The 24,278-nt window shown below is 38.5% G+C and overlaps 1 protein-coding gene across 3 annotated transcripts in view; it reads right to left on the minus strand.

Moving 5' to 3' along the window:
- Positions 1 to 14,299: 14,299 nt before the first annotated feature.
- The window catches only part of IMPG2 (interphotoreceptor matrix proteoglycan 2), an 81,542-nt gene continuing 71,563 nt past the window's right edge, over positions 14,300 to 24,278 (minus strand). For all 3 annotated transcript variants that reach the window (XM_035710054.2, XM_049105607.1, XM_049105608.1), the window contains 5 exons: positions 20,472 to 20,682; positions 18,969 to 19,157; positions 18,616 to 18,814; positions 18,053 to 18,132; positions 14,300 to 15,719 (listed from right to left, as the gene is read on the minus strand). In XM_035710054.2, coding sequence (XP_035565947.2) covers positions 15,707 to 15,719; positions 18,053 to 18,132; positions 18,616 to 18,814; positions 18,969 to 19,157; positions 20,472 to 20,682 — 692 coding nt within the window. In that variant the 3' untranslated portion in view covers positions 14,300 to 15,706. The remainder of the gene's footprint in view (positions 15,720 to 18,052; positions 18,133 to 18,615; positions 18,815 to 18,968; positions 19,158 to 20,471; positions 20,683 to 24,278) is intronic.

The raw sequence follows: 24,278 nt of genomic DNA on the forward strand, positions 1-24,278 counted from the left end.
GTGCCTCCCTCTGCCTTACAGCTCCGGCCATTCTCATTGTACATGAATTGGTCAGATACTTTCATTTCTAATAGAAATCTATATTTATCAACATACATATACACCCATTTGAATTGAAGGGATTTGTGAACAGGAAATTTATCTGGACTGTCACTATTATTAGTCTCCATCATCAAGAGAAGAGCCAGGATGAATGAAAGGCACAGAAGACTAAGGACATCCTGGTCTGAATTGTGAGAACACTGTTGCCAACTAAGTGATCCAAAATGCCTCTCTATGTTCAGCAACAGGAACTAGTTCTACTGACTTGAATGAAACAGTTTCTAAACGCCTGTCTTAAATATCTTTTCCCAGATCTGGCTGAGAATCTTTCACACAAATCAAAATATATTGTTCTATTTTTTGCTACATCTATTATTTTCTTATTTTTAACACAGGACACCAGAAACTATGAAATCAAATCAAGACAAAACTATTTCATTATAATTAAGTTCTTAGGTCTTGGGTTACCACCTCAGTCTTTAAATCCAACCAAACAGGGGCAGTCTTGGGTGGCTCAGCAGTTTAGCGCCACCTTCAGCTCAGGCCCTGATCCTGGAGACCTGGGATCGAGTCCCACGTCAGGCTCCTTGTATGGAGCCTGCTTCTCCCTCTGCCTCTCTCTCTCTCTTGCGCTCTGTCTTTCATGAATAAATAAAAATCTTTAAAATAAAATAAAATAAAACCAAACACCTATGCGACAAGTCACAGGCAGTCCTAATCTGGAGTCATCTTGTTTTATTCCTAATCTTGCTCTTGCTCCATTCTGTCTCAGTTTGATCCAGTTTCCAACTCTTCTCTTACAATTTTCACTCTAGGACTGACTTTGTCTTAACCAATTTGGTATTTTTATTGAATGGACTAAGCCACCCAGGCACCCCTCTTTGTTGCTCTTAAAAGTATCACTTCACTCTTTGAATCCACTGGCCCTAAGTACCTCAACTCACCCTTTTTCTTGCCATTTCTTTGGAACTCAAACCTGTACAAAGAGGGATTTAGGAATATGTTATATGAGGTCAAGGCTGCAGACAGATTAGTGTGCGGTGATGCCATGTTTATGGGCTGGGAAGTCATTCCCTCCCAGGGAAACTTGGCTACTATTGCTATTTGATGACGCTTTTTCACCTAGACCAACGGAGAGCTCATCTCATCCGCAAACTTGAAAAAAGAAATCGGTTTTTTCCTGCCTTTTATAACGTTGAAGGTAACAGATACTTGATGCCCCTTCCATGCCCATCTAAAAACCCAGGAAGATTTTGAAAATGGATTCCGACATGCTTATTAAAATTAATCTTGTTAATTTCCTTACCAAGGAATTCAAAATTAATAGTTTTATTTCTCTTAACATATGCAGTCATATGTCACCATGTTTAAGGTAAAATTACCCAGAGTAATGTTTGCATCTCTATCCCATGTTCTACAAGCCAACTCAACCCTATTTTCCCCCAACGCAACCCTTTAAACGTTAAGACACACTAATCTATTTTTTTCAGTTATTTTCTATTCCTTCTTTGGCATCTATTTTTAAAGAGTTAATAAGTCAGTAAAGAAATATATGATCGAGGCCCCCCAAAAATACACTAACCCACTACAAGAAAGGCATGGACCTGGATGTGTGTGTTTGTGTGCCCTCATGGGTGCACAGGTATCCAGATACATGTTTTAAAAGTGGAAATTGATTTGCATTGATTTATTCACCCAAACTCCTAATCTCCCTGATGTTAACACATGAATTTGTAAATTGGTTCATTTACAATTAAGAGCAAAGTACGTGCCAAAGAGCAGAGCAGAACTAACTAGTCCTATGGGAAAAAAAGGAAACAAAACTCATGATTTTTGTCTTGGTAATATTATGCTAATTAATTAGGTTGCAATATAAATAGTTCCTTAATCTTAGAAGCAAATCTTGTATCTTTCAAAAGTAAACTGTTAACCCAGGATTCCTCAACCTCAAACTGATCATCTAGCACTCTAATATCAACAAAACAAAACCTCAAGAGAAGAGGGGGTCAAGGGAGAAGTAGAAATCATTTCTAAAGCTGGATACATAATCCTTTCTGCCATAAAATAAAACCCAACCTAAGCATCCCTGTTTCTATTTAAAAACTCCATAATGCTTATGGTGCCTACAACTTGAAATTTTAGTTATCTGATTTTTTTTTCTTTTCCTCTACTCCATATGTAGCTATTCTTTAAATCTTGTCAACTTTTCCCATATAAAATTTCTTCAGTGCATTCATTTCCATAAAATCTCCCACATTTCTACTCTCATCACATCATGCCTGAATTATGACAACAGCCATTAAACTGAGCTCCTTACCTCCATTCTTTTCGTATTATGGTATTATTTAGGCATACCTTGGAGATATTGTACTTTGGTTCCAAAACATCATGATAAAGCAAATATTACAATAAAACAAGTCAAATGAATTTCCCAGGGCATATAAAATTTATGTTTACACTATACTATGGTCTACTGAGTATATAATAACACTATGTCTTAACACAATGTACATATCTTAATTTAAAAATACTTTATTGTTGGGACGACTGAGTGGCTCAGTGGGTAAGCATCTGCCTTCGGCTTAGGGCATGATCCCGGAGTTCTGGGATCGAGTCCCACATCAGGCTCCCTGCATGGAGCCTGCTTCTCTCTCTGCCTGTGTCTCTCCCTCTCTCTCTCTCTCTCTCTCTGTCTCTCATGAATAAATAAATAAAATCTTAAAAAAAAATACTTTATTGTCAAACAATGCTAACCATCAGGGTGGCTGGGTGGCTCAACTGTTTAAGTGTCAGACTCTTGATCTTAGGTCAGGTCTTGATCTCACAAGGATGAGTTCAAGCACCGCATTGGGCTCCACACTGGTCGTGGAGCCTACTTAAAAAAATGCTAACCACCCTCTGAGCTTTCAATGAACTATATAATTTTTTTGATGGTGGAGGTCTTGCCTCAATGTTGATGGTTCTGACTGACCTGGATGGTGGCTGCTGAAGGCTAGGGTGGCTGTGGCAATTTCTTAAAATAAGACAATAAAGTTTGTCATATCAATTGACTCTTCCTTTCATTTGACACTTAGAGGTCACCTCAGGGTTATTAATTAGCCTAGAAAATAAGAGATACAGGAAAACTACTGGTCAGTAAAGCAGTCAGAACATACACAAAATTGGTCAGTTAAGTTCCCCATGTTATATGGGCATGGTTCATAATGCCCTGAAACAATTACAATAGTAACATCAAAGATCACTTATCACAGATCACTATAACAAATGTAACAACAAAAAATATAACCATAATGAAAAAGTTTGAAATATTGCAGGAATTACCAAAATGTGACACACAGACATGAAATGAGTAAATGCTGTTTAAAATGGTACCACTAGACTTGTTCCCCACAGGGTCCTCACCAACCTTCAATTAGCAAAAAATACATCATCTGCAAACCCCAATAACGTGAAGCACAATAATATGCCTGTATATCACAATGCCAGGAAAGGAAAACAAAGTTCCCCAAGGGCTGCCATCAACATGTTTCTTACCTCTAAGGGCTTCCTATGGTCTATCAGAGTTAAGCTTACCATGCTCTGTCTGGTGCCCCAACACCTTCCAGCCACAGCCCTCTTTTTTTTTTTTTTTCCACAGCCCTCTTATTCATCTAAATGTATCCCCCACTGCTTCCCAGCTTGAATGCTCTCTCCTCATGCCACCAGTCTCCTCTCGTGCCGCAACTACTCTCACCCTACTCATCTATAATGTCTGCTAGAACCTAGGGCTAACCTTCCTGGCCCAGCCTATTGACCCCACAATGAATTCTCTCTTCCTCTGACTCTCCTGAGCACTAGAAATAACCTGCTCCATCCAATCTAGTACTTGAATATATTCTGTTTGAGTTCTGTCTTCCCAACTAGATTACAAGAGAAAGGACTGTGCTTCATGTATCTTTGACTTTCCCACAACAAGATGATAAAAGCCTCCACAGAGTATTTTTCTAAACATTACAGTGTAGTGATAAACTGAAACAACACTCAAAAGTTTATAACTAAGAATAAAAAATTAAGAATGTTTCTAAATAACGATAGTAAAAATTCACTTTTTAATGGTGATCTTATAGTCAAGTAAAAAAATTATCAAATATCAGGACGTCTGGGTGGCTCAGTGGTTGAGGGTCTGCCTTCAGTTCAGGGTGTGATCCTGTAGTCCAGAGATCGAGTCACACGTCAGGCTCCCTGTGAGGAGTCTGCTTCTTCCTCTGCCTGTGTCTCTGCCTCTCTGTGTCTCTCATGAATAAATAAGTAAAATCTTAAAAAAAAAAAAAAAAAGAGGGGGTCAAATATCATAAAAATAACTTGTACTCACCTACCTTTGATTTTTAAAATAATAAATTAAAAGATATCCTGGCCAAATTTACTTGAGCCAAAGTCTTAGCAGAAGAGTGAGTGGAAAGTCAGGCCTGGACGTGCTCTCATGCTGGCTGCTGACAGCCCCACCATGCCAGGCCAGCAGGAGGCCCTGTCTGGTTAACACCCATGCAGTCAGTCCAAGAACCTTCTTTGCAAATACTATAAGCAGACTGGCCAAATGGAAAGAAGGGTCTATGACTTGATTGCCAAAAAGACATGATAAGAAAAAACTCAAAACCTCAATTAAATAAATAAAGCTACAAATCTTTCTTAAGGAAATATTCAGAAATTCAGAAAATTCAATGGTATTCCTTCCATTAGTCATCCTGGCGATTTTAAAAAACAGAAATAATCTAAAATAAATCACACTATGTGAATGGCTAATATAAGTTTTGGTAGAGCCATCCCAGAACTCTCAAAGCATGTGCTGAAAGTGGTCAAATACATTACCCAACAAGTAAATGGGGCCAGGTAATGGGAAATCTCCTGATTCTAAATATTTTGTCAACTAATTCAAATATTTTTTAATATTGCAAAGGCCAAACAGACTTGGCCCACACACCACCAGCTTGCTACCTCTGATCTACATGATAGAATGTCCTTGATATGTGATTAAAGAATTTTTAATGAGAAATGTTCTTTGTATAATATTAGGTTGAAAGAGGAATATAGTAAGAAAAAAAGACGAGCAGGAAAAACATCAGAATAATAACAGCTCTATCTGGAATGAAACCACGGATAACTTATTTTCTTTACACTTTTCCATATTTTTCAAAATTCATCTCAAATGAAGATTTATTATTTTATATATTTTTAAAACTATCTTAAAGAAGGAAAAATACACTTTCCCAGCCATTTCTTTGGGTTCAACACTAATGTTACATCATGAGGTTGGTTATGTCCCTAAAAGGGGGCATCTCAGAAAACCAAGCATCTCTTTTTTTCTTTAATCAGTCACATTTAATTTTGTGTGAAATGTCTATTTGTTCAGTCCCGCAATTTTGAATAGCTTTAAGACTGACTAATTTAATATTACTAACAGGTTGGAAATGTTGCTGGAGGCAGAGATAAAAAATAATGCAAAGAAATCCTGTATATAAAGCACTTAGCCCCAAAATACAGTCAGCAAATGGTAACTGAAAAATAAGGTATTCACAATGAACAGGGACAGAGACGTCTTGTTACCACATGAGAACTGAAAATAAGCAACTGCATTGCTTTTTTGAGACCAATATTCAATAGACCGCAATGCCCCAACAACAGGAACAGCATACACAAGGAAAAAGCCAGGAATACGTTTGTAAAACAAATAAATACCAACAGAAATATAATGTCTGTTAGCATAAATGGATCAATCTTTTTAAAAAGAGCAACAAGATGCATCAGCAGTTTGCTTTTTATGCACGTTGATTTATGTCCACTTTTCACCATTATACCCAGAGGTTATTACTATAAGGCAAAATTATGTGCGTATGTGGAATGTTTTCCATTGCATTCTAAAGGCTGCATTGAGTAGAATTTTCATTTAGGCTAATTTACAAAAAGAAGAAGGTTAGACTAAATCAATACGGCCTTCTTTATTCAGAATTGACAATTCAGAATAGCCAAGTAACTCAGTGGCCAGCACAACCCGGCTATCCCTGGAAATCAGGTACCCTTGATTTTCATGATCATTTTCACACTTGCCCCACTCCTTGCTTCTTGCCCCCTCACCTCCCAGCCTTAGCCAGGCTCTTCCAATGCCTGCTTCTGTGGCAGAATCCAAGCAGCACCAAGGGAGAAATTCTTGTCTCTCAGGAGCCATTTAAGCCCAGAAGCAGGGGCACCTGGTTGGCTCAGTGGTTGAGCATCTGCCTTTGGCTCAGGTCATGCATAATCCTGGGGTCCTGGGATCGAGTCCCACGTCAGGCTCACTGCATGGAGCCTGCTTCTCCCTCTGCCTATGTCTCTGCCTCTCACTATGTGTCTCTAATGAATGAATGAATGAATGAATGAATGAATGAATGAATGAATAAATAAATAAATAAATAAATAAAATCTTTAAAAGAAACAGAAGCAGGGACAGGAATTTCCTTCAATTGCAGGCACTCTTTTTTTTTTTCTTTAAAGATTTTATTCATTTATTCATGAGAGACAGAGAAATCGAGGGAAGCAGCCTCCATGCAGGGAGCCCCGTGTGGGATTCAATCCCAGTACTCCAGGATCATGCCCTGGGCTGAAGGCAGGCGCTAAACCGCTGAGCCACCCAGGGACCCCCCAATTGCAGACACTCTTGCTAGAGTCTTCCTTTGTTCGCTGATGTCTTTTCCTCTAAATCTGCTACAGACTCTTCATCCTGGACCCTGACTTAAACCTCAGAGTTCCTGTGTTGGACTTCGGCATTTTGCAGCAGCTTCTGGCTCTCACTGACTTGACTTTAGAAATAATTGCCTTTGGCGTACTTGTCTTTGTGCTAACCTCAGCCCATCCTGATTTTGAAACCATTTTCTAGCTTCAGTTATTAGCCTTTCTGAACCCTCGGCTACCTCCTCCCCATGATCATCACCACCATGTGTCTCAGATTCTGACCAGCATCATTGACTGAAAACCATGTCTCTGTTCACTTCCAGAGTCTCCTTGCCCAAGTCCCTGGTTATCAGAACCCAGCAATAAACTGTGATTCTAATTTCTTTGGGGAAGAAGCCAAGGTCAAATACTAGCCAGAGATTTTTTATTTATGTGTTTATCATAGCCTGCTTTCCCTTCTTCTCTTTTTGTTCCCTATTTGGCCAATGTTTATGAATTATTCCTGTGTTTATTTTCCACTCTGCACCATTCTAAAACTCTCTGGAGGAAAGGTGTTTAGAGACTTAGAACAGCATCCCCAGGAAAGAATAAGATAGATAAGACACTGGATAATCCTCAGATAATCAGGTGACTCTTCAGGAAGCAAATTCACCCAAATTTAGTTATTTTGCATGCTTCAAACCCAGATTATATGAGTAGGAGGAAACCTGCCTATTGGTTAGAAAGGCATAAAATGTGACCATGGCTAAATGAGAGTGGCCACCTTTTTCAATAATTCCAGAATCACATAGGAAACCCAAACACGTAGCAGATCAAAGAGGGGCATAAGAATGAGAACAACAATGTTTTATTAAAATAAAAAACTTATTCCTTTAGTAATATAAATTTGATGAAAATATTTACACACAGACCAGCTGATTTTACTTAGTGTTTGTCTTAACCAGAGTGACTAGTTTCAGGGCTAGGGGAAAAGATGCCCTAGTAATCATCTGCTACACCTCTACTAGCCACTTTGACAACATATTGTACTTTTAGCCTCTGTTTTCAGCCACTCAGTCCAACATGCTCACCCATCCACTTGGCACTGCATAGCACAGCCTCAGACACAAGTTCTCTGTGAAGGTGATGAGTGTGGAGTGCAGACACTGAGCTCACATAGTAACCACGAGTACACACAGATCACTGTGGCCAGAGGAGAAGAGGATGCCAGAGCTAGAAGCCATCAGCAACTCAAAACATGCAGAGGGACAGGAAGTCACCTTAAGAGGAGGGGCAGGGTAGAGACATTACAGTGCCCATTAACACAACAGTACCTCCCTTCTCACTGGTGGCTGCAAAGGGAGTTAGATTTTTAGACCTGGCTGGCTCGTGAGTTCTGTACATGGTCAAGATTTTGGCAAATAGATTAATACTGGAAAATCAAGTCCCATGACCACCTCTGCTAGCTAGAATTATGGCATTTTCCAGTCTCCTAGATAATAAAAAGAAACTTCAAATGGGGAAGTTCTCAAGGTATTTTACTTCCTGTTTCTGCTTCTGAGAAATAGTTTTATAACCTAGAAATGTGAATATTATTGCCTCTTAAATCAACAGAAAAGTTGAGAGGTAAAAAGCATTATGTTTCAGGGGTGCCTAGATGGCTCAGTTGGTTAGGAGTCCAACTATTGATTTGGCTCAGGTCATGATCTCAGGGTTCTGAGATTGAGTCCCATGTTGGGCTCCACACTGGGCATGGAACCTGCTTAATATTCTCTCTCTCCCTCTGCCCTTACCCCCCAAAAAACAAAACAAAACAAAAACATTATGTTTCAGTTCACATAACTCAGCAATAAAGATGGCCTCAACAATGTACATTTTAGGTAATAATTTAACCAATCAGCTCTTCTAAATTAAATAGTTAGTGACAAAAGGCTTTTAAGACAATCAGGTGGACATCTGGAGTAACTGAATCGTAAGTTAATATATTTATCTCTGCAAGTTGCCATGTAACTGTCATCTGTCCCCAGTAAGTTCTGGATCAGACAGCAGGGATCTGGCCCTCCCTGGGGGCTCCCTGCTGAGCCACCTCGAGTGATGGTCACTGTGAGGTCCTTATGCGAATAGTAGATGAGGGCAGCACAGTGCATCAGAGGCCAGGGATAAGAAGAAATGATTAAATGCCATCAATCAATGTGGCTCCCACCTGGGCCCTGAAGAAATTCTGGCAAAGCCAGTGTGTTTATAACATGTTCACTAACATTACCCGGTTCCTATACTCTCCATCTTGGTTTAATAAAACTGAGAAGAATCACCTGATTTTATAGATCTTTCCAAAATATCAATTTTATATTTTTAAGTCAAAATTAATTTAAGGCTATCCTCAAAATAGAATAATGTCTAAACCTGTTCATTAATGGAAAGTCCATTTAAGCTTGCAGTTTTGCAATTCCAAGCTAAATGCTGATTTTGAAACATCACTGGCAAATCTGAAAGTAAAATAAGAAAAAGTGAAGCAATGGAAAATTTTCCCCTGGCTGACAGTATTGAAGAGAAGGTATTTCCAATCCTCAACATGTGTTTTAGAGCTTTCTTAATAAGGAAAACAAACCTCTCTAGAAATAAGTTACCTTTACATTTACATTTTTAAAAGAAGCAGGCAGCATCTTAAAGGTGCAATTCCAACCTAAAATTCTTCTTATGTAGATATTTTGAAACTATTATCTGCTCTGGAAACAGGCCATTAAATCCATTTTCCCAGCAGAGATTACAACATGAATTACTGATTGATTATTCATCTAAAATGAAAGTATCACTAAATGGTAGAATGTGACCTAAATGCTTATTTTATCTGCGGCATCCAAATAGAATAAAAAAAAAAAAAGACAAACAATTTTTTCTTTAATTTAGACCATCAATCTTCTCTCATTTATAGTAAATAAGGTACTAAGATAGTAGAAAGCACAGATTTTTTGAGGAAAAGAAACTTCACAAAAGCTTTCTGTCTAAAAAAAATTTAAGTGGAAAATGGTGCCCATTGTAAAATTTCTTTAAAAGGCAGGGAAAGGGACATCATAACTATTAATCACTAAAAATCAATTAGAAATCAAACCCATATCTGTTTTCAAATAATTACAATTTTAATTTTTCGTCAAACTTTAAAAGAAATTCAAAACTGTTTTATTTTTTCAGACTTCAGAGTAATAGCAAAGATTTTATTTAAAATCTAAATAAAAAATGTGTTTCCCTCATTCATTATAGTAAATAAAATATTTAACAGTTGCTTTGGTATCACACAAACCTTTGATGCTATCACATGAGCATCCTATCATCCTTGTTGAGTATGTGCCAATTATCTGACACTGAGCAAAACTAATACCTGCCCTCTGAGGAGCATGAAGCCAAACATGCTTCCAAGAACTTGTATCATATATGGGAAATATGTCCTCAAGGAATCTCACATGAAGCCTTCTCTCTTCAGGGCTTTTTCTTTGGGAGCACAGAGACACCAGCCACCCTGCTAGGATTTAGTTACCAATTTCCCCCTCATGGTAAACACAGAGAATCTGAGAGGAAATACCAAATCAGTTGCTGCTAAATGCAGAGTAAACATGATTAATTTTGAAAAAACAGCATCAAGTTTCAAAAAATATCATTGCAAGAACATAAATAAAACTGACAGGTTTAACCAACAACTTAACCCTCTCTTTGGTAGCATTCTGTTGTTTGTTTGTAGAAAGGGAAGAATTGAGTCACATCTTCCTCTTTAGTGCCTTTCTTTTGTTCTGCCCTACACAGTAAAGAAATAAGCAAGAAATAAAATCTTTTTTTAAAAAAAAACCTATATTTTAAGTTTAAACAATGCCTTCTAAATGTATTATGCTACCAACTCTATCAACAGAAAGTAAAGCCAAACCTTTGTCCCTACAAACCTACCTGTCGCTACAAGCTCTCCAATCTTTGCTCCTCCACCAGCCATACACTGGAAGCTTGCATCTACTACCCTAGCACACTCCTCACACTCTTCCTCTTCATCCCAGCTTCCTCTGAGTTGGGTTGAGAAATTCAGAGGTGCTACTACATCTGATGTAACAATCCATACACTGGTAAGTTTTTATAAAATGCTTACTACTTTATGATCTGTGAATAACTCAATGAGAAAAAGATACAAATGCATGAAAATCTCATCTCTTGACACCCTGATAGTTATTTTAAAATCTCTGTAAACCATTTCTTTCAAAACAGTTTAAAAACCACTCATAGCTCCACCTAATTTGTTCCCAAAATACAAATTAATCATTTGCTTGCTAGTCATTAAATAGGTACCTACCTATGACTCATTATCTCAAACCAAATGAATTATTATTGTAAACAAACTTTGTGTCTACAGTAGACAAACTATTCTTTAGTTTCATGAGTAACAAATTAGCAAGACATGACTCTAACACCAAAGAACTCAGTTTGCTGGAAAGTCAGTGCCACAAATTTAAAAAATTACAAAATGGTGTTGTTGAATAATGGAATGAAAGAATGTATGTGGTATAGAAAAGGGCATGAAAGAAGTTTATTGGGGTGCCCCGTGGCTCAGCTTGTTAAGTGCCAACTCTTGGTTTTGGCTCAGGCCAGGATTGAGCACCACATAGGGCGCCACCCTCAGTGTGGAGCCTGCTTCAGATTCTCTCTCTCTCTGCCCCTCCCCCTGCTCACATTCTCTCTCCCTAAAATACAAGAGAAGTTTATTAATAATAAAAATGGCACAATTATATACATGAGACAAGAAAGACTTCTATATAAAAATTTTTAATTTTTTATTTCTGATTAGTGAACATTAAGACTAGAGCATTTCAAGAAAGCATTACAGTAACATGAACTTACCTGATCTACTAGATAAAATGTCATAAACAAGATGAAAAAGAAGAATCTTGCCTTATCCATACTCCATACTGAAACTATATTATGGCATATCCCTCCAGAATCATCATAATCCTGACACAATAATAGTTATGTCTTTAGTCTCTAATATCATGTTTACTTTTTTCCTATTTATAGCCCTAATATCTAAAGAAATCATTACATTTAAGTGAGAAAAAGAAAAGCCAGAAGGAGGATCATTTAATCGAGGTTCTAGCTATAAATTCCACGTGGAGATTAGTGTCTTAATCTATATTTAACTACCCTGAGGAGAGTGGTTTGACCTGCATCTTATTAACTCATAGTAGTGTAAGATTTAATAAATTGCATTAGTCAAAAAAAGAAAACCTCCAGGCAGATTCTTTACATCATCACTTACTTTCTGGTACCCTCCCACCTTGCCACCTCCAGCCAGGATCTGTGTAACACAACACAATTGACTCGAGGATTGCGCCTTTCACACTGTTTTTCTGCCATTCATTACACACTAGGGAATAGAATGAGCTAGGCTCCATTACTCATCACAGCTGGATTGTAAATGAGGAAGGCTGGTCCCACCCATTCCTACAGGGAATTGTTAGAGACACTTTAGAAAGAAAAAAAAAATTGACCCATATTTGTCTTGGTTAAAACATCTCAATTTAATAAAGATAAGTTATTCTTGTAAATCAGCTATTTCCTTAAGGAATAAATATGTTGCCTTTTCTTCCAAACTCAAAATAAAAATGCAATTCACAGACTGATAGATGTCAGAGTATCCATTATTGAAAATATGGAAATGATGCAATGATACCAGCTGCCTAAAAATCATGAAATGGAAGGCAAACTCATGAAACAAGCATACAAATGGATAACTAAACCAGCCAACATATTTTTAGAGCCTACAAAAAACATTTGTGCAGTTTCCATCTTTTTGTCAGAAGTACTATTAAGCCAGGTTGTTTGACTACATTATAATTCACTACATGGTTACAAAGGGGAAGGAAAAGGAGCAGCGAACCCATAGTAACTAGATACTGGAGAAGAAAAAAACGAAGTGGGGATAAAATCAGGTAAATAGTAAATAGGACTTTAGGGCACATAAATGTGAACAAATACCCTTAAAACATTGCCATGGTAGAAATGGAGTCTTAAGTAAGACTCAAATAAATTGGGACGCCTAGGTGGCTCAGTGGTTGAGCATCTGCCTTCAGCTCAGGTCGTGATCCTGGGGTCCTGGGATCAAGTCCTTCCTGCATGGGGTTCCCTACAAGGAGTCTGCTTCTCCCTCTGCCTATGTCTCTGCCTCTCTCTGTGTGTCTCTCATGAATAAAAAAAAAAAATCCCCCCTTCATCCAGACCCATGAAAATAGAAACTGTGTAATGTACACTCAATTATAAAGGCTTACATGTACAAGACTCCAAAGCACTTTATGAATCAAAAAAAAAAGTGTGTGTTATTCACCATGTACTTTTAGTGCTTAACTGCATTTTATTGTTTCCAAATAAGGTGATATTTTTATTAATTACTGTATTAGTAGGTTAATGAGAGTGCTCTAATAATCACAAGTTTGCATTCCTCAATCACACGACCTAAAGGAGAGTATAGCTCTTATATTTTTAAATGACTATACACCATTAAATTGCCTCAAGGAAAGCTCTTTTTAAAAGAAGCTCTTCCTGTGTACCCTGCCCTGCCAGAGCGATAGCTCCTTTAGCCCTCTGGATCTCCACCGTGGAAACTGCACTCTGATCTTTCCCACTGTGGTGCAGCTACAGCAAGAGTAGGGCAAACGTTTTTTTTTTACTCCTGGTCTGAGGCCTCCAAGTCTCTCCCTGGGAGTGTGGGAGTTTCCTTATTGTCCCATTTAGTAGGTGTGGAGCAGACATTCACGCAGAGCTGAATGATGCTCTTGCATGAAAAGGTCATATGAAAGGGAATCAGAGACAGAGACGTGTCCGAATTCTTAAACTCCCACTTGACTGCTTGGCTTCTGGAAACAACAATCCCTCTTTAGCTCTTTTCGTTTGTCCTTCTCCTAACTGCTTCATGCGGTGACGTGCCCCCACACTCCTTTTACTCCCATCTGGAACTCTCCCAGCAAGCAGACATTCAAATGGTTTGTGTTGTAGGGCTAATGTGTGATAAAAACAAATTTTCTTTTCACTTAACACATATAAGTTTAGAAAAAAAAGTTTAACACAGGAAAAAGTTAAACAGAAATCTCTGGAAGCTTTACAAATAAAATTAAGCATTCAGTAGTGGCAAATGTCATTAACATTTATCATGCTTTAAAGATCATTATCAATTCCTTTAAAATGAGCCCAGTAGAAAATGTCCCAGAGCAGCAGCATTATATCTATGCTGAACTTGTAGAAAAGCCATTAAGTGAATAGCAAATGAAAAGGAACACTGAGACATGGGAACCTTCAAACAAACACCCACCCTACATGCTTTGCAAACTACCTGGATATCTTCGAGGCTCTCCACAGCTTATACTCAGAGATTTAGTTTTGAGTGCCCCATAATGAGTGACATTGGCAATGATCAAGTTAAGAAAAATAAATAAGTGAACCAAGTTTTTTATCTTATAGTGAATCTATCCTGGTTATAGCTGGTCAGAAAGAAATCAAAATGTTCAAGATGGTTTTTGGCAAACATGAAGACATCTGACATAAAATATCAGTAGTAAGCTATCTGTGTATGCAATTTGCTATTTTTTTTTTTAATTTTTATTTATTTATGATAGTCACACAGAGAGAGAGAGAGAGAGAGGCAGAGACACAGGCAGAAGGAGAAGCAGGCTCCATGCACCGGGAGCCCGACGTGGGATTCGATCCCGGGTCTCCAGGATCGCGCCCTGGGCCAAAGGCAGGCGCCAAACCGCTGCGCCACCCAGGGATCCCTGCAATTTGCTATTAACAGTGAGGATTATTTGGCCCTCTCCTTGCCCTCTCCAAAGCTACCCATTAGAGAACATACTAAAGAGAAAGAGGAAAACTTCTATTTTCAATTAAAATTTATATAAGATGTGGACATTTGCTACCTATATAATTTTAGAATTTTTTAAATTGCAACAAAAGTCCTGTCATGTTTCATGTAAGCAGGAATGAATTGAATTTAGACGCCAGCTATTACGTAAAGAAGAAGCAATGTAAACAAACTAACCTATACTATGTGAGGTAGTTAAGTGCTGCTTTCCAAATTAATACACCAGGACCTAGAGAAGATCCAGGACTTGCCTAGGACAACATGAGATAACAGAAGAGTCGGGAGCCCATGAGTGCAGCTCAGTCCACCCATCAATTGGCAAAGTATATTCCCAGTGCCATGGCCTTGACCCAATGCCCACTCCCTCCCTGTCCACATGATTAAATTCATCTGTAGTCTAACAGGAGCCCATTAAGCATTATACATTATACAAATGTATTGTCCTTAACAACTAAAAAAAAAAAAAAAAAAAAAGGATACTGACATACTTAACAATAATATGGTCTTCATTCACATGCTCAAGAAATTCAAACCTCTGATAGAAACTTAAGTACAAGCCTAACTCTATATACCACAGCAAAAAGGTCGTTTTTCTTCAGCAGTCTTAATGCCAAATAAACTTAATATTTTTTATTTAGTTAAATGTCTGACAACAAGCTATACGAAAACTATTTGAAAGGCTTCTCATTCCACCTAACAAGAACATCCTACAAAATCGTCACTTCCTAAGCCCGCCTTCTCTTGTAAGAGTCTCTAGCCTTATCTTCCTCCGGGGAAACCTGGCCCACAGTCACTGAGACACACCTTCAGAGGTTCAGAAGCAGACAGTGAAGGCAGCCCCAACTCCTAAGCCATTTCTTTCCCTTGTAGAATACTTCTGAGGATTCATACAGTTTTCAGTTTCTTTAAATACAGGTTTGGTTTTTGCAGGTATGAAAACTGTCACATCCCTTACTACATTCTGAAATTTTAAGCTGGAAAAAAGTTTGGTCCCCAAATTTAGTTTTTTAAGTAGAAAATCCTTCTTCCAACAGAGGTCAAAATCCAGGTTAATTATATGACATAGGTAGCAAGTGATCTCCATCTTCTCTAGGCTTCTGATCAGTTTCAAAATAGAAGTTTTGCTTAAAGCTCTTCCCTGCCATGAAAAACAAAAACAAAGAACAATTAATGGAAAAAGCAAGTGTACCCTGAAATGCACTTTTGTTATAATACATTATCAAGCTACGTTCCTAAGATCACCAACACTTCCTATTTTCTTTCTTTGCAGGGAAGCTGTCCTATGCTTTGCTGAGTTAAAAACAAAAACAAAAGCAACAGCCAAAAAGAAACCCCACTGTCAAGACCATGTCATTTTTTCACGATCCTAAATCAAATCCTCTAACATTTTCTTGGGCTACTAGGTGAAAATGCTGAGACTAAGCAAAGATGAAAATGTAGGGACCGCATGTCTAACAGTTTTTCAATGCTGTCTTCCCCAAATGATTATTCCTCTTAAGGTTACAGTGTCTGTGTGGACTTTCTTTTGTTTCACTGGATCTTCTTGTTTAAATCTTATTTGTTACATGGATTGGTCGGGGGGAGAGGGGTATATTTTAATGGCAGGCAGTTACCAGAAGGAACTAAAGCATGTAGTTAACCTGCGTGTTCCTAATGAGGCTCTCTTGCATTCTTTGTTTGGATGTCCTAGCCTAGATAAAATGCATTTTTAATTCAGGGAACACATTCAAACAGGTGGTTCTAAGGGGTTTATAAAGAGTCTCAGGAAACATGAGCCATGTTCTCTCTACTGGATACCACTGAAATGGAGCCACCTGGCTGGAGATGCAGGGATGAGTGGGAGTCTGGTCTTTAAAGGCAGATTCCCAGTAATATTGCTCTAACAGCATTCAGGAAGGTTGACAGCATCTCCAGGGACTAAGTCAGGTGTTCAGAGATTTTTAAAGGACTTTCCACCATGTACTTGGAATTTTTTCTAGATCTTTTAAAATTTATTCTATTTATTTATATTATTTTTATTTATTTATTCATTCATTCATTTATTTATTTTATTCTCTCTCTCCCTCTTTTGAGAGGGAAAGAGAGGGCACAGCAGGGGGAGAGGGAGAAGGAAAAGCAGGATCCACACTGAGTTGGGAGCTCGACATGGGGCTCTATCCTAGGACCTGGACCTCATGACCTGAGCTAAAGGCAGACACTCAACTGCCTGAGCCAACCAGATGCCCCTTTACTTGGAATTTAAAAGGCATCTTCTTCAGTTTCTTTAGGTTCCAATCAATCCTTTCCTATCAGGGAAGAACTATGAGTGAAGGGGCTGTGTATTAGAACAAAGGGATTCCGAGCAAAGAGGCAGTGGCTCCCATCAGAGCCTTGTGTGTTATCATGACACTTCACCAATTTCTTCTGCAAGCATTCATGAATTGCTCTGGTTTTTCTCTTCTAAAAGCCAGGTGAAGATATCTGGCCTCAGGGGATCCCATCCATGAGGAAGTACCTTTATGAGGGCAGCAGGACCAAATATCAAAGCAAAATTATATTTCATCCACTATACTCAATTAATGCCCATAATGATCTCTTTACAAGATATTTTATTTTTGTAACCTAATTCTGGTTATGGATCTTGGGGAACAAAGAAAAATAGTTACGGACACTTGCCCAAAATGCATGCTGAGAAAAGGAAATGGAAAGAGAGTAAATTGTAAGATGAACTCGATAAAGGCAAGAGATACACCTTAATGAGATTTGTGTAATTCAAAGCATATTGATGAGTGTCTACAAAGATGGAAATGAAAGGATATGTCAAAATATGTGAGGACTTATGACTGCTCAAGTGCTTTTCATAGAAAGTGTCTATGAAAAATATTGTATAGCATTAAATCACAGGCAATATCTGTGGTAGCAAGAAAGTATACATAACACAGTCCAGGAACCTCTAGGCCAGAACAGATAGTGTCTTAGTTTTAAATCTTCTCTTCCATTTGCTATCATTGACATCTTAAATCCCTTCGTCTTTCAAAGGCTTCCTCTCTTCATTTATAAAACTTAAATACAGGAGCACCTGTGTGGCTCAGTTAAGTAAGTGTCTGCCTTTAGCTCAGGTCATGACCTCAGGGTCTTGGGATCAAGCCCCACATCAGGCTCCTTGCTCAGCAGGAGTCTGCTTCTCCCTCTCCCTCCGCCCCTTCCCCTTCTCATGTACTCTCTGTCTCTGTTTCTGTCTCTCTCTCTCTCTCTCAAATAAATCAATAAAAACTTTTTTAAAAAATTAAAAATGAAATACTCAACCTAAAAAGCCATTATGCAGAATAAATAAAGTAATCTATGTGGAAGCATATTAACCGTAAAGAGCTCAACAATGTTGGTTATCATCAGAACCCATGTCTTGTGGACAGGAATTATGTATTCACGCTGTGCCACTGCTCTAAGGCACCCAGTTGGGAATCTGAGTAGGAGGCTATATCAAATGCTTACATTTGATGTTCTCTCACAAAAGCTACAAACTCAGGATCACTGGCATAGAGTTCCAAAATTCTCATTCTTTCTTGAATTTCCTTAGAAAAGAAAAAGAGACCATACATTGCATTAGGAAAACCTCAACTTTTTTGAAGGAATTCTCATTTTTGTAAGGAATTGTGGCTTTCCGAGCTATCCAGGGGAGAGCTATAGGAAAGAATGGCCTTTTCAGAGAAATTGAAGGTTTGGATATTGCATGAACCACTCTGAGTAACTCAGATATATATTCCTAAGGAAGGGAGAGAAGAAGGAGAAAGTGCTTACTAATAATGGAAAAAGAAACCACTGGGTGGGAAATGAGGTACCACTCAGAATTGTAAAACCCTGCACCCCCCATCGCCGGGGAGATATCATAAGGTAAAAAAATGATCATGAAATATTTTTCATCCTTTCTTGAAGCCCATGTATATGCATGTGCACGGACACACACACATGGACACACAGATACACAGATGAACACACACACACACACACACACACACACACCAGCAGGGCAGTAACAGAAAAGCAAAGTTTCCTACCTCACTGGAAAGCTCACTGTTCTCATACATTTGCCTGATTTCTTCCCTGCTCAGACCACCAATCATCTCTCCACCTCCAGAGCTGTAGAAGGGGTTCTGAGGATAGGGTCCCTCATACTCCTCGGGTCTGGCCACATGGCTTTCATAGACAGGGTTGTACTTCACAGCATTTTCAATGGATGAGAGGCTGTCAGGCTGCCTGATGGAGCCACAAAAAGAAAAGTATGATTGGTTCAGGTTCTTCAGATGCTCAACTACCCAGATCCTTATCCAATATGTGGCATATAATAAGTGCAAAATAAATTAATAAAAGGAACATTTTATTCCATCAGAGAGTAATTTTTCTTATTTACCTGATGGGCCTCTCTGCTTCTCTTCTAACATAATGAGCCTTAAGAGTTCTGACAAGGAAGAAGACAAGAGCAGAAAAGACGAGGACAAGTCCAACCACGGTGGCAATGGTGATGCCTATGACCAACGGCTCAGACACAAACTCCTCACAATGCTTACCTCGGTACCACCAGTTCTCACCTACCCGGCATCTGTAATGAGAAGTGACAAAGTCCAAAAGGAGGATCACTGTGTTGAAAACAATAATGGCAGATCCGGTGGGACTTGGGGAAAAGGTAGGGAAATAAATGCTGACCATGTGAAACTTCAATAAAGAAGTGAACGGAACCGGTTCAATGATCATATAATTTAAGGTTGTGATTAGTCCCTTCTACAGCCTGGGCAGGTCCTCCCTATTTGTAAATGACTGAACAAAAGACTGACTAGACAAAGTATTCTGTTTAATTTCCTTATTTATACTTAATAGAAAACAGACCCAGGAAGGAAAGTGACTGAGATCATGCAATTAGTCAGCATCTGGGTGTAGAAACCAGGTCTCCAGACTCCTCGTGTCCTTTCACCACGCTGCAGAGATATCCCCAAAACCTCCCAGGCTCCAGACTTGTGCAAAAGTGTCTTCAATTCCCAGAGCAGCAAGGAAATGACTGCTTTTCAAAATAATATTAATTTCTATGAAAATCAAAAGACTATTTGTCTTCTGAGTTTTCTAGCTGAATTTTATACTTTTTGGTACAGAAGACTCTGCATCATTCCCACCTATTTCCTCTGTGTCTGGCATCTATAACATTTGCCCATTTTGACATTCACAAGCTGTCCTCTTATTTATATTTCTCTGCTTATTCTTAGCACTCTCTCCTTTTACACCCACGTGACTAGGTACTATGTGGTTCAGAGGTTGATTTGTTCTATTTTGTTTAAGGAAAATGAGCAGGGGAGAATGGTTAGGCTACCTGAATCTGCTCATCTGTCTTCTGGAGTTTCTTTGGTTCTGCCTTTTTAAAAAAATGGATCTTAGGTACTTAAAATATATTTGTTACAACTTTGAAGACTTTAAATACTTGCTTTTCTTTATTTTCAAATACTCAGTAGAACTAAGAGAAACCCACAGCCATTAAGAACATATCCAAGTAGACAACAAAATTTCACAGTATAAAGTATTGGTCTTACCCTAAACTTAATTTGAGTACCAATTGCTTTATCATCACCCCTAAGAACCAACACAAAGATCTCTATTTTAAGTACTCTAATTAAGACACATTTAAATAATGTTTTTCTTACAGCATCCTAAAAGTGTAAAGTAAAATAACCAATTGAACTGGGTATCATTCAGGCCTATTAATTGACCTGGTCTTCACACGAGAACTAGATGGCATCCAGCTACTGCCTAGATGTAACTTCTATAATAAATATTGCTGTGATTATCCTAAAGTCATAGGTGTAGACCAAACTTCTTCAGAGGAAGTATCTGTAACCTTGGGAAGCCAAAATCTCTAACTACAACATACCTACAAATGGCCCCATGTCCAGGCATAATGTCACACTTTCCATCATTCAAGCAGAAACCAGGCTGTAGGTCACAGAGACTCTGACAGGGTAGTTCTTCCACACTCAGGTACCCAGGGAAGCATCTGCACTCTGCTTCTCCACTCCAGGGGTTGACTAAACACTCAGAAAATTCATTGCATGCCTGAAATTTGCATGGGTTGGCTTGATCACCTAAAACGTGAAACAAACTAGAGAATGATATAAGAAAAGGCAAAACACAGAAATTGGGGTACATGAAGTCCCTCCAGTAATACTCCTCCAAGCACCAGCGGACAGCTCTCATTCTGAGTCATTAAAATACACTATCACATCAATAGTACCAAAAAAAAATTCCAACTCATCCCTGGATTGATGAGCTTTTGTCAAATTTCTCTGAAACCCAGAGTCAAAGCATAGAACCCAATGACCTGGGTAAGCTTTTTCATTTTTTACCAAAGGAATCATGTAGATGCTTCAAATCCATGCCATGTGTTGTCAATCTAAATTCAATACAGTTTTCATGTACTATTTATTTGCACCAACCCTAATGTACTATACTATTCTGTACATGATACTAAATGCCCTATCCCACACTGAGAACATGAGATAGGAGACAGAGTTCAGAGAACTGATAGGAGGCTCAGGAGAGGGTATAACCCAATAAGAGCAGATAAGAACATTTGAGATTTGTGGAAGCTAATGTTAGAAAAACAAATCAGCCATGTACCTCTTCAAGCCAATCCTAGTAATATTTTGATTTTCGTAACTTTATTATTTTTTTTGACTGGGTAAGAAAAAATGAAAATTTTAAATAAGTAGAACAATAACAAGCCTTTTTTATGATATAAGACAGAATAAGTAGAACAATAACAAGCATTTTTATGATATAAGACATTGATCATGATGGGTCTTTCATTCTACTATGGTTCCATTTTATGTTGTTCACTGGTGAATGACAGTCTGTGAATGGCAAATGATGACACAGATAAAAAGACAGACAAATAGGTGGAAATAACAAAAAAGCATGATGTTTAGCCAAAAAGATAAGGGGAGTTAAAAAAAATAAAGGGCAGGGATCCCTGGGTGGTGCAGCGGTTTAGCGCCTGCCTTTGGCCCAGGGCGCGATCCTGGAGACCCGGGATCGAATCCCACATCGGGCTCCCGGTGCATGGAGCCTGCTTCTCCCTCTGCCTATGTCTCTGCCTCTCTCTCTCTCTCTCTCTGTGTGTGTGACTATCATAAATAAATAAATAAATAAATAAATAAATAAATAAATAAATAAATAAAATAAATAAAGGGCATAGTCTCTGTTTCCAGAGAATCTAAGATGGTTTTGAGAATGAGTGATTTCCTTGCTGCCCTGGAGATTAAAGATTTTTGCACAAATCTGTGACCTTGGAGTTTGGAAGATCTCTGAAGCTGATCTTCCTTTATCCCATGAAAGAATGGGGAGATTAACTGGTTGCAGATATGAACAGTGTCTCCCCAAAATACATGTCTACCCAGAACCTCAGAATATGACCTTATTTGGAAGTAGGGTCTTTGCAGATGTAATCAGGTTAAGATGAAGTAATACTTGATTAGGGTGGGCCCTAATACAATAATTGGTGTCCTTAAAAGAAAAGGAAAATTTGGACACAGACACACAGAAGAGAGGCCATATAAAGATGGAGACAGATAGGAGTGATGCATCTGCAAGTCAAAGAACATCAAGGACTGCTAACAAACACCAGAAGCTTAGAAAGAGGCAAGGAAGGGATTTTTCCTAGAGCTTCCAAAGGAAATGTGGCCCAGCCAACACCTTGATTCTGGATTTCTAGCCTCCAGAACTATGAGAAGATAAATTTCTATGTTATTATAAACCACTCAGTTTGTGGTACTTTGCTACGGCAGCCCTAGGAAACTAATACAGGAGACCACTGATAAAATGCTCTTGTAACAAGGAGAGCAACCAAATGTGATGACAGATGGGCAGTTTCTACAAGCAGGATTCCTCTGTGTATTTCCTAAGTCTCCACATCTTTATCCTAGTATTCATTTTGTGACTTTGTAATCAGAAAATAATCTAATCTTGGCCTAGAGTGAGGGAGAAGAGTGTATACAGGGGGTGGGAAGGATGGTATTGCATGACACCCTTTTGTTGGTAAAAGTTCAAGAGTTTCTGAAGCATGACATGTGAAAACAAGTTAGGCAAGACAAGTCAATCTTGTCTCTAGCCCATCTTGATATAAAATAGCATTTTAATTGGAAGGCCTTTAACTAAAAATATACATGTTGTAGAAAAATATCTATTAGAAATTTTAAAACTTTGTGGCCATTCTATGTGAGTATAGGTGTATTACAGAGGGGAGGAACATTATATGGTCTCATTCATTTGGGGAATATAAATAATAGTGAAAGGGATTAGAGGGGAAAGGAGAGAAAATGAATGAAAATATCAATGAGGGAGACATAACATAAGAGACTCCTAACTGTGGGAAACAAACAAGGAGTAGTGAAAAGGAGGGTTGGGGTGACTGGGTGATGGGCACTGAGGGGGGGCAGTTGACAGGATGAGCACTGGGTGATATGCTATATGTTGGCAAATTGAACTCCAATTTAAAAAAAAGGAAAACAGAATATAAGAAAAAAAGATAAATATTGCTCTCTTTTGCTTCCAGACTGAGAGAAACCAAGACTAATATTTAATCATATTAATAAAAGATTGTAGTTTGAAGGTCTCTTTCCAGTTCTTTGTGTGGGTTAAAGGTAGAGAATGCCCAGAATAGATGACTCTGTTTGGAAGAATACTTAGTGACTTTATAATAAACAAAGGTAGACCTGGAACTAAGCTTAGGATAGGAGACAGGGATCTAAATTATAGAACTAATACATTCTCATTTCCAATAGAAGGCCAAGAGAAGGATTGATAGGTCCAGGAAAATAAGAATGAAGGAAATACAAAGAGGGTCTGGAAAGACAGCAAGAGTACCCAGAGAAATAGGGTAGTTGCCTGGGTCCTGAAGAAAGAACTGGCTAGCAAGTAATGCCTTTGAAAGATTTGCTTTCAGGACGCCTGGGTGGCTCAGCAGTTGAGTGTCTGCCTTCAGCTCAGGGCGTGATCCTGGGATCCAGGATCAAGTCCCACATCAGGCTCCCCACAGGGAGCTTCTCCACCTGCCTGTGTCTCTGCCTCTCTCTCTGTCTCTCTGTGTCTCTCATGAATAAATAAATAAATTTTTTTAAAAAATAAAGATTTGCTTTCAAGGATGGTTATGCCTAATAGTAATTATGTTTAAACTACCTGCTATGCCATAACAAAGCCTCTTCCGTCAACAAATAGCTGATACAATCAACTACTTTGTGTTAAAGGTACCCTGGAAAGTAAAAAATGGGACTGTGATCTATGTTGGGTTAACATAAAGAACCACCACATGTGAGATTAGAAATAGTTCAAGTAACTCAGAGGGGCAGATGATTAAGAAATATTTAAGTTCCCCTATAATTCCTAGAGATATTGAGAGTGAGAGAGCCATGGATGCGGGTTTTACAAAGCACAAGGGAGAGGCCAATTCCAGTTCATTCAAATATTAAAGGAAAAGGTAACCCTATAAACCTTGATGACTTGCCATGCCCTGACATGTGAGTTACACACAAAAATGAAGTAAATGCACTATCTATTGTGCATTTTAAAAGAAGTAGGTTGACTTCTGCAAAAGTTTGATAAATCATAACTGCTTGCATTTGTATGGGTAGTCAAATGGTTTTACATGTCGTTTAATCCTAGCCCCATGAAATACATAGGCCAG

The sequence above is a fragment of the Canis lupus genome, chromosome 33, assembly GCF_003254725.2.
Source record: "Canis lupus dingo isolate Sandy chromosome 33, ASM325472v2, whole genome shotgun sequence".
Classification (NCBI taxonomy): Eukaryota; Metazoa; Chordata; class Mammalia; order Carnivora; family Canidae; genus Canis; species Canis lupus.